Raw genomic sequence first — 16,770 nt, forward strand, 5'->3', positions numbered from 1 at the left:
TCTGTTGCTTCTGTCAAGTACTTAAAATACCATGTTATAATTCTTCTGTTCAAATTCAATTCAAACTCAAAAAAAAAACTTCAATTCGAAGACATATTTTTCCTTCTCCTCAGTCTAACCTATCATCGACGATAATTTACTTATAGTATACTATAACGATTTTATCAAACTATTTTTCCGGTAAATTTTATAAGATTACCATCAGGCCCCAATACCTGTGGAACCATGGGAGAGTATTTTAGATGCAACTAACACAGGTTCATGGTGGTTTTCTGATCTTCAGCGTATTCACTGCATATAAGACTTCTTCCTTTGTTATTTGAGGACCTTCATCTCTTTCCATATGTTCAAGATCAACTTTTTGTCTATGATTTTAGAAATGAACTCCCACATAATTTATTCACGTTTATAGTTTTTCTTCTGTATCTATTATGAAATTGTCGTTTGTGTCGTATAATGTATTGGGTCGAATCCGTTTTTGTAATCCCGTGAGTTCTTCACTTTTTTATGTATATTGAAGCTGTCATATTTTTGTTGCAATTCTTCTATTTCTCCACACTTTTTTCTGTACAGAATTTCTTTTGCTACTCTAATTTTATGTCGTATTTGCCGTCGTGATGCCTTGTAATCAAGCTGATTTCTTACTAGTCTCTCTCTGTTATCCTGTGGGGATTTCCATGTACATAGGAAGTTTGATAAGATGTTTGTGTTTGTGCAATTTTTCTCTAGGCAGAATTACTAGTCTGTCGCCTCTTGCATTTTTTGTTCCTATTTCATATTTGCCGACATATCCATCGCGCCTACCCTTTTCAACATTAGAGTTTATATTTTCGTAAGCCAGCTCGAACTCATCATCGGGCTTGTCAGCTGTGGAAGCATATGCCTCTATAATATTGAGCTTGATCGTATTTATTTTAAGTTGTAATAGCATAATTCTGTCTGGTATAGGAGCAAAACTGAAAACTGATGACACAACGTTGCAACTGCAACTGCACCTCCATTTCTATAATAAGTTTCATTATTTATAGAAAAATATACCTTACCGTTTGTAGAGTTGAACTAGGTTGTTGTTTCACAGCCATGGTGATTGTATTAGAGAAATCCATGCGGATCATTAATGTAGTGGTTTCTTCTTGCCTTCTACATCCTTATGCAGTTGACTTCTTCATATTCTCCATATTTTTGTTGTTATAACTATTAAATTCTGATTATCGATATCTGGGGGGATTCCTTTGTAGAAAGTAGTAAAGTAGTTGTAAAGCGAAATGCTATTCTAAAATTTGTTTTTAAGAAAATATATACAAAAACTAATCAATACATACATTTCCACAATACTGAACTATTACCCGTAAAGTTTTCTATATACGGAGTTGGAATGAAGATAGGATGTGCTACAGACATAGTGCTAACTCCTAATAAATAAGTAAACAAAGGCGTGATAGTAGTTAACTACAGATCAGGAGTATTCAGTTGATTGTCTACCGGGGATAATGTTGTACTGGACAATGTGAGCTTCAAAGATCAGTTGCTTGCTTTAAAGTGGACTCAGAAAAATATCAAATATTTTGGTGATGATCCAGCAAAAGTGACTATATTCGGCGAAAATGCTGGAGTTGTATCTGTTGGAGCTCACATCGTCAACAAAATGTCTGCCGGTAATGTAAATTACCTCTTCAATATCGCCAATACTATTGTAGAAGTAACATGCTATCTCTCTGCTTAGGATTATATCGAGCAGCCATATGCCAAAGCGGATGTGCTTTGCTCAAGATTGAATTGGGTTCGCAATTCAATTTCAGAGAAAAATACCACCGTTGAAATAAAAGATTTCCTTCAAACTCAGCCTGTCGATTTGTTAGTAGATGGATTTAACGTGAACCCTAATGAAGTAAGTAGGTACTAATAAAAATGGGCGAGTTTATTGATGTAATTACCTCAACATTAAATAATAACCTAAAATAATTACCATCTCAATAATTAAAAACAAAAAGAAATATTTCGTACTTGCAAATAACAAGCTTTATTAGGCGGTTTATATAGATGTGACCTCAAACACATTGTGTGTGTGTAACACGAAAAAGTTGTTTGGTTAGCGGGATCAAAATTGCTAGAAGAAATACCTACTATTTCGTTCTCAAAAATCCGAGAGTCTATAGAAATCTATAAGCAACCATGACTCACGCTTTACCTGTCAATATGAGAATCAGTCATCCGAGACGATGTTTTACTCTTTTAGCTCCGCCACCCTCAAACAATATATAGGCAGGTAGAGAGAAAAATGCGAGCCAGTTTCAGTCAAGCTCTGAAAAAGCCAACAGGATGATTAACGAAATGTTAGCGAGTTCGACTCAACAAAAACCGAAGCACGAGGAATCCAGAAGTTTTGTAAAAAGTACTTTGTTCTGTTAAGGAATTTATAAAAACAATAGTATTACAAATAAAAATAAGAAGGCTGCAATCCTATATTTTCAAATTTATTGGTTGTGCTTTTTCTCTATTTTTAGCAGTTCTCTTTAACTTTGCGCTTTATGCTACCGCCCCAGAGTCATTCTTGAAAAACAAGCAAACTTCTATAACAAATAGCAAAAATTACGGCAATTTATTTCGAATTTTCTCTTTGCAAGCGCTTTACACGAACACGTTTTACGCCTTTCTAGTCTGGTCCCGTGATCGAAGTGGAAGATGAAGATGCTTACGTCACCGAATTAGCGTTGCCCTTTTTGGAATCCGGAAATTTTAACCAAGTTCCTCTTATAATCGGAACCACTTCTGGCGAATCTCTCATGTGGTATGGAGGTAAAGAGTTATTAATAATATATCGGTTCTTTCATAAAATCATTCACTAATGCTTGAAATGGGTTAACTAAATAGTTAAAGATCTTTATTTGTTTCAATTGCAGCAGAGAATATATAATATATATTTGATTGGCACATTTGATTAAATTTAATTTGCATATCATTTTACTTCTAGAAATTCCCAAACTGATGATCATAAAATTAATCTAAGTGAATTATGCTCCTCCGATTTTGATGATTCCAGCTAACTTACAACTAATAAGAAATATTGATAAAGCCAACATAAATTATAGATAGGTTTTCTTATTTTAATATGTTGTAATTCATTTTTGTTTTATATGTTGTGCTTATATTACTTAATTTTTAATTGTTTAAATTTGAGATTTTTGTTGTATCAATCCAAGAGTAATAGAAATGATACAATTGACACCTGAATTTTTATATTTAAGGTATTTCATATATTGCTTATCCTTGGAATTTCCTAAAATACAACGGAAAGAGGATTAAATAATTTGGAGAAAATATATACAAAATGATTTTTAAGAACCTGCAAAAATTTCCCATATCTAATTTTATATTTCATGTCAGTTGAAATCTATTTTAAACCTACACAAATGGTTCCTTCCTTAATAATATGGAACTGTGTAGAAATTTTAAAAAAGTTTCTTTTTTTTTTAAGCTAAGTAAAGGTCGAGTTTAAACTTAATTTACTAGGTTAGTTATATGGATTCGCGTTGTATTTAAAAAAACATGTCATATTTGACTTAATTAAATTTTTGGCAAAACTATGATTTTTGTCCGTTTTTCCCTGTACCGCGGAGCACACCTAAAAATGTTGGCCTGTTATCAAAAACTGTTTACCAGGCGCATATGAATGACATTAATTATTCAAGAATGTCAGTTTGACAAACCCAGTTTGTTGGTGCGTTTTTAATTTTTTTCGGAACCCAGCACCTTAAATTCAAGTAAATGTTACATGGGTATGTTCTGGGCGTCCCTGACCGTTTCCGGTCTAAATGCGGCAGGAATTCAAATCTTTCGGGTGCCGAGGGTGATTGGAAACGGACCCCTAATGTCTTTGTACATCTTCATATTGTCTCTGTTTCTTTTGTTGTGGAGCGTTAGAATTTATCCAAGAAACATCCGGAAGTTGGGGCGAGCGCAATTTTTTTTTGAGGTAACTGCAGATCGTCAGCATAGGGAGCTCGCATTTATATTCATTTTTCAGTTCCTAATAGCGCAATTTATAATGGAGAGCCTAATCATCGACTTCTGGTTTCCATTGGAGCTTAATTTGTTGAACTTATTGTTCAGATTGTCAGAGGAATTGGAAGAGATGCTTGCCCAGGGAGACTGGGTTTGCGAGACATTATGTGACTGGTTGAAGGGCGAGGCCGCTGGATATCTGATCAGTTATGCTTTGAGCTCAAGTTTTTTAGTGGCCAGTTTACATGCCACCAGAGTTATTGATATGCGGACATTGAGGTAAGTTGTAAAAAAATAATTTACAATGTTTTTTCGTTTTGATTTGGATAAATTCTGTCTTATTGTGTAATAGTGAGCACTTTCTGTGTAATGATTGATAATTTTTACCTTTACCACTTAAATTACTTCACTTAACAATCGAAACAAAAAGACTAAAGTAAAGTTTCCTGTAAAATTATTAAGGTATTGTCTGCAATAAATGCCTATACCTACTTTGATGCTTCCCGTCTTCCGCTGAATACCGGAATGAACTCAGAACCATCAGAACTGACAAATATTAAAATACCATCAGGTTTTTAAGTATCTAGCAAAAATATTCTATCGCTTCCAATCGGCGAATAAAGCACCGAAAACGCTCGAATGGGATTGAGCAAAGTGACACTTGATCACTAAAACAAACATTTAATTATTATTAAAAATTAACATTAAAAAGAGTATTGAATATAAATAACAGAATTAGAAAAATTATTCGAAAGATTAACTCTTGACCTAAAAGCAAATCTCACATCCACGAAATATGTTTTATTATCTGTTTGTATGAACTGCAATATTTAACACTTTTTGAATATCATAGACAGATCAGTGCCTTACTCCTTTCGAAAAATCCCCACTCTTACCTGTACATATGTTACATTATGTTCTCAAACTAACTAGCTAATTTGCAAAAAAATATATTATTAAATATATTAGATTATAATATACTAATATTATACATAATGCATTAAAAATATTTTTAAAACATACGTTTTTTCATACTAATTCATAATATTAAAATTTTTTAAAAATTTAATAATTATTCGCCTTGTCCTCTAACATCATTACAGATCGGTTTTGTCATTTTAGGAGTTTTTTCAATTAAAGTAATATTTTAATAAGGACCTACACCTGACTAAGTACAGGTCGAAACGGGCCTTATACACACAAAATGGCTGCATATCACTCTTTTATACACAGACTTCTTAATATGCCACTCTCAACAGAAAATTACAACAAAGAACTTAATATCATTAAAAAAAAACACTGAACAACGGCTACAATCCATCCATTATCGATAAAATTAAAAATAAAAAACAAATCCAGGGAACAGTAAACTCTATTTATCCGAAACTTAATAAACGAACAATTAAAAATTATTACATACATAGGAGAACCCAGTGAAAAAATGTCAAAACATTTGTCAAAATGTGATTTAAAAATAGCTTTCAGAACTAACAATACAATAGGAAAATTTTTAAAAAACAATAAAACGAAATGTCCAAAAAATCAAAAATCAGGTGTCTAAATTTTGAAATGCGGATCTTGTCCTAAAATTTATATTGGACAAACAGGTAGGGTAAAAGTGGGATAGACGCCCTTGGAGGATAGACGCCGCACCTTAAAAAAAGAGAATTTAAAACCAAGTTCACGCTCTAGTACCAAGTTCCTCGGACAAACCTCGCTCCGCACAGCACAGTCTGCGCACGCGTTTCGACAGGACTGCACGTGTCGCCGCTTGTAAAATTTTACCGCGCTTGCATGATTGTTGTGACAGTGACATTTTGACGTCTTCAGAACTTTCGTTTTCGAAGGTAAATTTTAAGTGTGTATTGTTATTTAAATAGTATGTATCATTTATATTTATGGTGTGTTTATAAAATTACGAAATTATTTAAGTATTTTTATTTATTTGCTGGGGCGTCTATCCCTACTAAAAAGGATAGAGGCCCCACTATTGACTGAGTATAGACGCCCTTAGAGGCATATATCCTCTTTGACTTATTCACAGGTACTTAGGCTATAGGTAAGATTTTTTTAGATAACCTATCTAGTTAATATGCAAGTTAATAGGAAAATTGACTTTCCAGTTTATTTATGAGCTGTTTATTCCTTTACATGTCGTACTTCACTGTACTTGTAAAAAATAATGCAGCGTATCACCTAATTTCATTTTTTATTTTAGACAAAATGCCGCGAAAATATAAAAGGAAAATTGGGGCACCCGTTCGTGCTACTTGGTCTGAAGGAGCCCTTTGCAAAGCTTTTGGGGAAATGGATAAAGGCCAAGTCGGTGTAAATGAAATATCTCGTCGTTATGGTATTCCATCTCGAACTTTGAGGAGGCGATATGCTAAAAAAAGCTGTGAAAAACTTACTTACTTAATAGAGGAATAAATTGCCCTAATCAAATTTAATTTAGGCACCGTCTTCCTAGTTTGTTTTTTCATACTTGTCCTTTTTGAATCCTCAGTTTTTTTTCTGTACCTATTAATTTCTTCTTTTTCAGGAAAATACCCCACACTGGACTTTGACAACGAGAAACGTCTCGTAGCGCACATACAAAAATTAGAAAAGGCAGGATTTTCCACAACACGACAGGATGTAAGAAGACTCGCTTTTGAATTTGCCGAGAAACTGGGTTTGGAAAATTCTTTTAACAAAGAGACACATATGGCCGGTCAGCACTGGCTCAAATCATTTCTTGACCGACACCCAGAACTCAGTATTCGCCAGACAGAAGGTTTGTCTATTACAAGGGCTCAAGGATTAAATCGAGATGTTTAAATTGTTGCTAAAAGTACTAACTGAAAATGATTTGATCGATAAACCTGATCAACAAGAAGAAAAAACCGAGGTTTAGCTCTAAAAGTGAACAAGAGTTCGATCAATCAGATTCTGACCAGACTAAATCTTATAAAGAAAATACTCAATGCAGAGAATGTTTCGATGACTATGCAAGTACCAAGTCCACGGCGGACTGGATTCAGTGCCTGATGTGTAAACTCTGGTTACACGAAGATTGCACTCTATATGGCGATTGCTGTAATATATGTGGGCACAAGAAGAAGCTTGCAGCTCTAAAAGCTAACCTGGCCAAAGTGAATTCAAAGAATAAGTAACCTGGCCAAAGTAAACAGTATCTCTATATTTTTTGATTATTTGAAAATATTGATTACTGTTACTTTTTTTTAAGAAGGAAGCTTTGTTTTTTTCCAAAGAAGTCCTAAGGGACGGATTTATTTTAAGTTTTATTATTCCTAAATTTAGTTCGGTAAAGTTTTAAATAATTTTTAATAGACCTTGTTAAGTTGCTAAGTTAACCCAAAAAATGATTGAAAGACTGAGCCATTTGTTCCTATAAAAGTGCCATTTACTTTAGTTTTACGGTATATTTGGATAAGAAAACCTTATAATATATTATTGCAACTAAGAAAGCAAATAAACATTTTATTTAATTTTCTACGAATTTTTTTCTTTATTACGGAGGCATCTATCCCATTGTAAGGCATCTATACTCAGGTCGAAATTTTGCCAGGGGCAACTACCCCATACAGTAGGCGTCTATCCTCAAACAATAAGTTTTTTTTAGAGCCGAATATCTACAAATCTACGGTATGCATTGAATGATGATATGAGTAGATAATAAGTGTAAGGACTATTGTTGTTACAAATAGTTAACTCACTCGAATAGTGCTTTAAAAAAAAAGTTATAGTCAGCTTACAGGTGGGCATCTATCCCACTTTTACCCTAGATCCTTCAAGAAACGCACCAACGAACATAAAAGAGCGTTTAAAAACAATAGTCTAGATTCTAATTATACTATACACTTAAACACAGAAAAACACATTTTTGCCGACAAGTTTGATATTTTACATACAGCTATCAAAAGTAGAAAAGAAGCCATGGAGATTAAGAAAATGAGACATTCAAATGTATTGCTTAATGATCAATTAGATTTAAATACCTCTCCATTATTAAACTCAAATTCTCAAAACAATATTAATTAAAGTTTTATTGTCATTTTTCGGTATGTATAGTAGCAGGCAGTTTGTAAATATTACATTTGATAAAGGCACGGTATTGTCGAAACAATTGTCATGTGAAAAGATATAATTTTAGTTCTTATTTATTTTGTTAAATGGATTTTCAACAAGTAAAAGCTACCTCACTTCAAGTTCGATATTCTTGTAAAATTTAAATAGATAAATTGCAGAAACCATACTTATACCAACTAAACTTACACAAATTAATTATGAACTTTATATGTAAGAAAAGTTATGGTATATTCAGGTAACCTATAACTTGTTTTTAATTATTAGAGACGGTCCTACTTGCTTCATCAGAGACATTACCCACAAGTTCAAAATGAATAAGCGGCGGTTACTGAGAAGATTAGGATTGGGTGGAAAAATGCGAGTGAGTTTCGAGAGATCATCTACCACGTGTCGTTGCGATAATCGCAACACCTCTGGAAAGTCATTTTTTTCTTGGCGTTCAAATAAGAGCGAATCTCTTAATAGCAACGATACATCCGACAGACGATATGGATCTAAAAACACCAGTTCTGTTTCGAGGAATCGCAGTAGAGAGAATTCCGCCGAGGATGTAGACTTGTTTAATGACTATCAAAATTTCGAAAATTATAGTGACGATTTTTCAGATGATGCATATTGTATTAAGTAAACCTATATAAAAAATCATTGTTTAAATAATTAACTTCTTTGTGCAGCCGTTTAATTTTAAATCAAACATAAAATAAAAAACGATACCATACGAAACTTTGGTTTAAGTTTGTTTTGGTTTAGCTTTAGTTGTATATGTTACCTACTTCATTCCAAGAATAGAAAGGCAGCAATAAAACGAAATAATATGAAATAAAGTTGCGCTTTGTTAGTTACTGTTAGCATCAAGGCTCCTGGAATTGAATATATTTAACTTTTTTCATAGTTTTGATGAATATGTACTCCAATAAAACATTATTAGTTAAATCAGGACCATTAAAAAATATTTATTTAAAAATGAGGGGGGGAGGCCCGAAGTACATGAAAATATTCAATTGTTATATTTATATACTTCGTTCCAATTCCAGAATTTTCCATAGTATGTTTCAAGAAGTTCTTAATGGTTTCAAAGGCGTGTAAGTGTACATCGATGATTTTCATTAAATGATGGCTCTCCATTATTTAAACACTGAAAACAAATCAAACTCGTGACTCGCAGCCCAGCGTAACAAGTGCTTAATAAACGAGACTGAAGAAGTTTGTCAACGTGTTTCATACTATATTTTTTCTAAGGCTATCAGTTTTTAGGTACATTTTTGCAAAACAGCATAAGTACATTTACTGAGTGAGGTGTGACGTGATTATGAGAACTGACAAACGTTAAATTAAATTTGGCTAAAATCTACTGAAAACATCTAGACCCATGACTAAAATACCAGAAATGACCGAAGTGGCTCTCGAAACATAACTCTGGAACTGTCCCTTTGCGTACGCTTGAACAATGCAAAACTGCGTATATCAGAAGAGGGAAAAGAAAAAAATATGTATAAAAAATGTTTAAAAAAACAAAAAACGAAGACAAGTCAGCTTAAACGGGAGCAGTTGCTAGCCAAATCAACCCCAATTGTTCAACAATTTCTTCTCAAAATGTGTTCCAATTTTATGCAAAATCGTCATTTTAATTACCTACCAGTTTAATAGCTTGTTAATTGTTGTTGTTTAATACCTGATGTTCCAGTAACAGCAACGGGGTACGGTTTTTGAGAAACGAACTACGATAGAAATATATTATGTACGACCAGAGTGCGCAAACTGTTATTTTGAAATTTAAAACTTAGTTTCTACAAAACTTTCTGATGTTAACCATAGTTAAGTTTGAGTCAAATCCAAATCTTTTTTATTGTTCCAACATTTTTAGAAATAAATGTCGATAACTCCCAATGACTTAATGTATTTTAATAAATCGTTAAAAAGACTTTTTACTTGACTATTACTTGCGTTAGTGAGTGAGCTTGCGTGCCCCCTGATGGCGTTTTCTGATATAAGAGTAAACAAAAACTTAAAAGTTATTTTTCTCAACTTTAAATACTCCGTTTTTATAATTTTATGGAATTAAGCATTTAAAAACAGAACAACTTTTTTATACATTAGCAATAAAACATTTTTCCATTTTAACAATAATAAACTTCTATTAGTTGATCAAGAAGATAAAAGCGAAATATGGCAGAAAAAAACAATCGGACACTAAAGAAATGGCACCTAATGTCGTTTAACATTTTTTTATAGTTTATGAATCATACTTGTACAATTGTATATTATGCAAAATGTAAACGGCATTTGAATCAGGAGTATATTTGACTTGAAAAGTTTAGAATACGTATTGCATGCTATTCTTTTTCTACGACCATTAGTTTTTGGGTACATTTTTGTAATCCGTGGGTAATATACACCTCTAGAAAACGGACATGAATTGACTATTTTAGAGAAGGGAGTAGAACAATTTGTTTAATGTTTAAAAATGGAACAAATTTTATCAAAAATATTTATACATTTTTTGAAAATTGGACAAAAAACTGCACAAAACGCTGCCTTAAAGGAATAATAGAATAATATAAAAGTGTTATATTAAATTATTTATAACAAATCGGCCAAAGCAAATTTAAATATCTCATTTTAATATAATCTATCCTGAATACGGCAAATATTGTTTAGTTTATTTTTAGACTTCAATATCATTTTTTTGTATTAGAATAACCATAATCAGACTATCAAATGTTGATTTTCAGACCCGCGCCGTTCTGACTGCCAAATCGTTTGGAGAAATAAAAGATAGCTATCAAATTAAGGCCCCTTGGGTAGCTATGACATATTCGTAGAGAAGGGAATTTGACTGTGAGCGGCCATATTGATCTATGAACATCTCAAAGTCTTATCGATTGAGTGCAAGTTTTAAAATGAATCGCGCATGCTCATGTATATAATGGTCTTCTGAACACGTTTTGACCTTAACTTCAACCGCTATAGATATATCGCAATTTTTCAGAATTCGGACTAGGCTTTGATCTTTTTGTTGTTTCCCAGTTCCATTTTTTTATTATTATTATTATTATTATTAAGAAAAACCTAAAACTGACAGGGTTCGTTATTTTTAGATTTAGAAATAAAAAGCAAAAAGTTGTTTTTTAGTGAAAACATCGATGATACATTATTTACGTGGATCAACATATTTTTGCCTTCATTAAATGTAGGATAATTTTCAGAATATCAGAATATATTCATTTATAAAAACTATAACTTAAAGAAAATTTTTCATGTGATTTCTTAAAACACTAACGAAGAAATGTGCAATTAGTAAAGGATTTGCGAATAAAAAAAATGAATAAAATTCTTCTTAATGTCATCTAGTGAGCAAGTTAACTTATTTTTGTTTTATATTATTTTGATGCACTAGAGTTTCACGGGATGAAAAGCACAAAGTGTGTCTTCAAGTAGACTAGCCCAGGATACGGCGGTAACGTTGTATCTTGAACCTCAGCCTTTCGTTGGAATGCCAGACAGTGTGCTGAAGAGTGAGCTGTATTTTAACTTCAGAGGCCGTTGTCTCACTAACCAAAACTAACCAACCAATAGTTGTCTATGACTTGTGTGTACCGAACGCAGCATAAATATGGCAGCATTTTCCAACCCTAACCTATAAAATATGACACGTAATTTAGCTAAGTTAATGTAATTTCCTTTTTACAAAATTTTGAATTTAACAATAAATTACCATGTATAGAAGGAACTATGTGATTTTAGTGTTTCTTCTGTTTATTTTTCATATAAAATTAACAAAAAGTCATGGTCATTCTCACGGATCGCAGCAACATGAACATGACGATTTTGAATCAAATCCAGCCTTTAAGTACTCGAAAGCTGCGAATGAAATCAATTTAAAAAGAGGCAGCGAAGAAGAAAATTCAAGCAAATCTCCGCAAAATAAACACAACACACAAAGAGCAGATAGTGATCAGTTATGGCTATATGCTATGGGTTCCACACTTTTAATAAGCGCTGCTCCATTTTTTATTTTGTTTCTCCTACCAATTGATAGGAGTGATAAAGAGCAGCCAAAATTAAAAATTTTGTTGGCTTTTGCTTCAGGCGGTTTGCTGGGTGACGCATTTCTTCATTTAATTCCTCACTCTACCATGGCTAATGAAAACAAGGAAGTTTCTCATACTCACAGCCACAGTCACAGTCATGAAGACGGGGGTCATGTCCATGACATGTCTGTGGGGTTATGGGTGCTAGCAGGTATTGTCGTGTTCCTTCTAGTTGAAAAATTTGTAAGGATAATGAAGGGATCTCATAGCCATTCTCACGTACAGCCTAACAAAAATAATCAAAAGTCCACTAGCGATAAGAGTGTTATAGCAGAAAATCAGTCTCAGGAAATTAAAGTGGCGGGCTATTTAAATTTAGCTGCTGACTTTAGTCATAATTTTACCGATGGACTAGCTATTGGGTCTTCCTATTTAGCTGGTAGAACTGTTGGTGTTGTAACCACAATAACAATATTATTGCACGAAGTGCCACATGAGATAGGAGACTTTGCTATTTTGTTACAGTCAGGTGTTTCAAGAAGAAATGCTATGTTGTTGCAACTGACTACTGCGCTAGGAGCTGTCGCAGGTAAACATTGAATAACATTTTAGAAATTATGGGTAGAACCTGATATAAAATGTCAAATAACAGATTGAGCAAGACAAATGTGTATTTAGTTGACTTGTCCAGCCTAATCCAACTAACTTATTATACAGTGTGTGCATTTAAGATAAAGACAGTCCCATTTGTCTATCCCAATAAATACAGATTTGAAGTTTTTCATAGTCATACAGACTCAACTGTAATTTAAATTTTAAAAGCGACTTACTGTGTAATGACAAACAGGGCCAATTTTTGATATTTTGTTTCGTGTTTGAGATATCGGAAATAGTTATTAGAAAAGTTTTTTCATTACTTTGGTCAATACTTACACAAAATTATTAAAAGTTGATTTTTTTATTTGATAAAATACTGCGCCATGGAAGAAAAATTCTCTACGATATGGTCAATTTAATAGTGTAATTTAAAAAAATATTAAAAAACAATAATTTTCATTTCAAATGGTAATTTATCAAACTTCATCTTGCCCGACTAGCCCTCCATTTATTCAAATACATTTTTCAATTCTGTGTGCATACTCGTCAAGTTCTGGAAAGCTAATTTCTTAAAAGACTGGTCTTGGGACTGTTTCTTCCAAGCGCATAAAAAAATTTTGATTTAGCCATTGAGGAATAATAATCTAATCTTTTATTCTCATCATTTTCTTTTAATGTATGTAAGAACTTTGCTTTATAGTTTTTGATGTTGGGACCAATGAAATATCTTCTGACTTAATGTATATATTGTATTTGTATTTGTAGTTATTCGATTTTAATAGCACTTCCAGTTTCATTGAAAAAAAGCTCACAATGATCACTAAATGGAACTTCTATGTATTAAACTGAAAGTTTAATCTGATTGATATTATTGATGATGAAGTGTCAAATTATTACTTTTCATGGCACACTAGTTTATCAAATAAATAAAAATAAAATATTGATATGATTTTGTGTAGGTAGGTGTAAGTAGTAAAAATGCGAATTTTGTTATGAAATTTGGTATGTGGGGTTAGAATAATATTCAGAACACCTTTTTCAAATAACCTGTTCGTATATTTAAAGTGGGCTTTATTTAGAATTTAACTTTCAGTCCAAGATTTAAAAAAATGTGAACTATCAACCTCTGTGACTGTGCAAAACTTCAAATCTGTATTTATTTAGTTTGTCAATATTTAACACACTGTATAAATAATTTAGTATAAACATTACTTCACTATTTTTTACCTAAAAGTATTACAAAAAAAAACATATTAGGGATATCTGAAACTTGTTACTTGATTGGTCCTTGTTGGTTTGGTTTGACAAGGCACGGTGATTTGAAGTGCAAGGTGACAGTGAACTTGGGAAAAATAATCTCAAAGAAAATCCTATGGTAGCTACATAATGGGAATGGGTTTGATGGAAAAACACTATCTTATTATTTTCTAAAAAATTATATTATATATATATATATATATATATATATATATATATATATATATATGTATATATATATATATATATATATATATATATGTATATATATATATATATGTATATATATATATATATATATATATATATATATATATATATATATATATATATATATATATATATATATATATATATTCAATAAACATTCTAGGGCATATGTTATTTTTCAGGAACAGGAATATCTTTGTTTGCCCAAGATGCCACGGGAGCTTTGGCAGTGACATGGATACTGCCATTCACTGCAGGAGGTTTCATTTATATAGCTCTAGTGTCCGTTATTCCTGAATTGTTAGATGAGGAAAAACCCACTGTTTTACAGACAATGCTTCAAATTGGTGCAATGCTTATAGGTGTTGGTATGATGGTAATCGTTGCAGAATTTGAATAGTTAATGAGCTTAGAATTAAAGATTAGTTTTTCTGGGACTAAATATGAAAAACATCTCTCTAAAACTGATTTGGGGTACTTAGTAAGCAAACACATTATTTTTATATTTATTTTTCAAAAATTACATATTTACATACATTTAATTTAATTTGTACAACCTGTCATACTATCAAATAGAGTTTACATTCCTAGATTGAGTTTTATTTGATCAAGGCAATAGTTAGATTGTTCCACTGATTCCTGATCATCATGTTTTTTACCTGTGAGCAACATAAAATGTGAAGTAATGATTAAAATATTTACCGTAAACCTTACCTAATTGCAAACCACCCTTGCAATATTTTTCTGCCTCACTCAATACACCTTTTTGCAACAGTACTAGTCCTAGATTAGCATGAACTACACCCACGTGGGTCTTATCATCTAGGCTGTTACCAATCAATAAGGCTTCTTTCAAATATTTTTCTGCCCTGGTGTAATCTTCGGCACGGAATGTGGTGATACCCAAATCGTTTAAGAGAAGCATACTTTTTTCACTATTTTTACCTACAATTTTTACTTGTTTAAAAGCAATTTTGCGAGTTGTTTTGTTTGTACTTGATGTAAATTACAAAAATTAATTAAAAGGTAATGTTAAGGAGCTTATTCCACAAACTGATGTTTATCAGTTAGGAATTAATGAAATAAAAATGTAGATTAGTTTAATTAGGAAATTAGCACTGATTTTTTTGCACTATTATTATACTATTGCAATAAAGTAAAATACCTTGTATTTCACTACATACTTTGTATGCTTCATTTAAGTATTCCAAAGATTTTTCATTGTTTCCTATATCAAGTAAGTATTGGGCATACCAATCATTAATTACACCAAATAATACTTGAGCATCTTCATTTTCATTTTTCTTTTTCTCTATTTGCTCTAAACACCACCTATATCCTATATCAGCTTTTTCCAAATCTGCTTTCAACTGACAAATTCTGGCCAGCTTTAAGCTGATGTGGATAACCTACAAACTCAATCACAATTCTCAATTCAACTACCTACCTGGTTTACTTGTAGTGTGTACCTGCAAATCATCTTGTGATGCCCCTGATCCAATTAGTAACTGAAGCACATTAACAAACAATTTTTCTGCTTTGTCCAAGTTGTACGTATCAAAAGCTAGATTTGCCATCAAGTCATAACAATAGAGAATGCCTTGCTCATTCTGCTGTTGCTGAGCGAGACGCAAAGCTAAGTGCAACATCTGCTCCGCCATATCGTATTGTTCTCTTTGGGTACATAAGACTGCACGTTTTAAGGTCATAATAAGTTCAGATTCCTTCTGTTCATCGTCTTTTGTGAACCCCAGCCATGTAAGTATGCTTAATGCCAAACTTTTCGCGAAATGATTGGCTCCAAGAAAGTTTGGTGAATAATTACTAGCTTTTAATATTAAACTCCTTTGAGCAAGAGGATTTGTCCTCGGGAATTTTATCGTCCTTCCAATTTTTGTGTATTTTAAATTTAGTATAGCTTTATTTAGAATGATAAAACCGCTACGAAACATAACTAACAGCTAAAATTTTATGTGACAATCGGTTTGTCTAAAAAAATTTATAACCTAGAATCCTTCCAAAAACCATAGCTATGGCTCAAGTGTTAGTTTCTCTTTAGTACGTCCTGTGCTTGTCTGTTTCATATACTTGAAGCATATCATATAGCTATTAAGTTACATGATCCTGCAAAATGGATGCGCGGGTGGCCATGATTTTTTCGTAGAGATGAGAATGATCTTCCGCGCATACGTATAATTGCACGCAACCTTCACTTTGCGCCATTTTCTTTCTAAACTGCGATGCGCAGACACTTAACCCATATTTGCCTAGATTACTGTCGTACAATGCCGCATCCAAAGTTAATGACGATCTGTCATCGGTCATGTTAGTTGTTTAATGCCGCGAGGTCAATGGTTAAAAACTAAATATTAATCCGACCATCCTAAATGAGTATGAGCGATATATATAATTCCATTTTTATTCAATGATCATTATCTTGCGACTTAACAACCAACATGGCCGTTGACAGATCGTTAATAAGTTGGGATACGATTCTGTGGTGGAACATTGCACGCGGCGGTTTAACCTCCGTTCGTTCCCTACAGAATCCGTTGTAATCGACCTAAAATTTTGAAATCGG

The 16,770-nt window shown here is 32.5% G+C and overlaps 3 protein-coding genes across 8 annotated transcripts; 2 read left to right on the forward strand and 1 right to left on the reverse strand.

The window, feature by feature from the left end:
- Window positions 1–57: 57 nt before the first annotated feature.
- Window positions 58–8,871, forward strand: LOC132696458 (uncharacterized). Of its 5 annotated transcripts, XM_060661274.1 has the most exons (7): window positions 58–1,655; window positions 1,724–1,888; window positions 2,237–2,392; window positions 2,658–2,796; window positions 2,972–3,973; window positions 4,025–4,281; window positions 8,359–8,871. In XM_060661274.1, the coding sequence occupies exons 5-7, from the start codon at window positions 3,773–3,775 to the stop codon at window positions 8,720–8,722; spliced, it is 822 nt and encodes a 273-aa protein (XP_060517257.1). In that variant the 5' UTR covers window positions 58–1,655; window positions 1,724–1,888; window positions 2,237–2,392; window positions 2,658–2,796; window positions 2,972–3,772; the 3' UTR covers window positions 8,723–8,871. The 5 variants fall into 5 exon arrangements, with proteins under 5 accessions (XP_060517257.1, XP_060517256.1, XP_060517258.1 ...); XM_060661273.1 differs by having other exon boundaries at window positions 58–1,888; XM_060661275.1 differs by lacking the exon at window positions 2,237–2,392 and having other exon boundaries at window positions 58–1,888.
- Window positions 8,872–11,692: 2,821 nt separating this feature from the next.
- Window positions 11,693–14,777, forward strand: LOC132696515 (protein catecholamines up-like). The gene is made up of 2 exons (XM_060661379.1): window positions 11,693–12,714; window positions 14,372–14,777. The coding sequence occupies exons 1-2, from the start codon at window positions 11,811–11,813 to the stop codon at window positions 14,587–14,589; spliced, it is 1,122 nt and encodes a 373-aa protein (XP_060517362.1). The 5' UTR covers window positions 11,693–11,810; the 3' UTR covers window positions 14,590–14,777.
- On the reverse strand, window positions 14,726–16,647 carry LOC132696516 (tetratricopeptide repeat protein 19 homolog, mitochondrial). Of its 2 annotated transcripts, XM_060661381.1 has the most exons (5): window positions 16,196–16,647; window positions 15,659–16,150; window positions 15,355–15,598; window positions 14,904–15,134; window positions 14,726–14,848 (listed from the first exon to the last, which is right to left on the reverse strand). In XM_060661381.1, the coding sequence occupies exons 2-5, from the start codon at window positions 16,139–16,141 to the stop codon at window positions 14,769–14,771; spliced, it is 1,038 nt and encodes a 345-aa protein (XP_060517364.1). In that variant the 5' UTR covers window positions 16,142–16,150; window positions 16,196–16,647; the 3' UTR covers window positions 14,726–14,768. The 2 variants fall into 2 exon arrangements, with proteins under 2 accessions (XP_060517364.1, XP_060517363.1); XM_060661380.1 differs by having other exon boundaries at window positions 15,659–16,646.
- Between the last annotated feature and the right edge of the window lie 123 nt (window positions 16,648–16,770).

This window comes from Cylas formicarius, unplaced genomic scaffold (genome assembly GCF_029955315.1).
Source record: "Cylas formicarius isolate icCylForm1 unplaced genomic scaffold, icCylForm1.1 PGA_scaffold_1__22_contigs__length_36826433, whole genome shotgun sequence".
Classification (NCBI taxonomy): Eukaryota; Metazoa; Arthropoda; class Insecta; order Coleoptera; family Brentidae; genus Cylas; species Cylas formicarius.

Bases quoted from the DNA above. Each gene is read 5' to 3' on its own strand.
- LOC132696515 (XM_060661379.1), top strand. From the start codon at position 11,811: ATGTATAGAAGGAACTATGTGATTTTAGTGTTTCTTCTGTTTATTTTT. The intron at 12,715-14,371 runs GTAAACATTGAA...GTTATTTTTCAG, and splicing joins TGCGCTAGGAGCTGTCGCAG to GAACAGGAATATCTTTGTTT.
- LOC132696458 (XM_060661273.1), top strand. From the start codon at position 3,773: ATGGGTATGTTCTGGGCGTCCCTGACCGTTTCCGGTCTAAATGCGGCA. The intron at 3,974-4,024 runs GTAACTGCAGAT...TTCATTTTTCAG, and splicing joins GAGCGCAATTTTTTTTTGAG to TTCCTAATAGCGCAATTTAT. The intron at 4,282-8,358 runs GTAAGTTGTAAA...TTTAATTATTAG, and splicing joins ATTGATATGCGGACATTGAG to AGACGGTCCTACTTGCTTCA.
- LOC132696516 (XM_060661381.1), bottom strand. From the start codon at position 16,141: ATGTTTCGTAGCGGTTTTATCATTCTAAATAAAGCTATACTAAATTTA. The intron at 15,135-15,354 runs GTATTTTACTTT...TAAAAATTGTAG, and splicing joins AGTATGTAGTGAAATACAAG to GTAAAAATAGTGAAAAAAGT. The intron at 14,849-14,903 runs GTAAGGTTTACG...TGTTGCTCACAG, and splicing joins CAAGGGTGGTTTGCAATTAG to GTAAAAAACATGATGATCAG.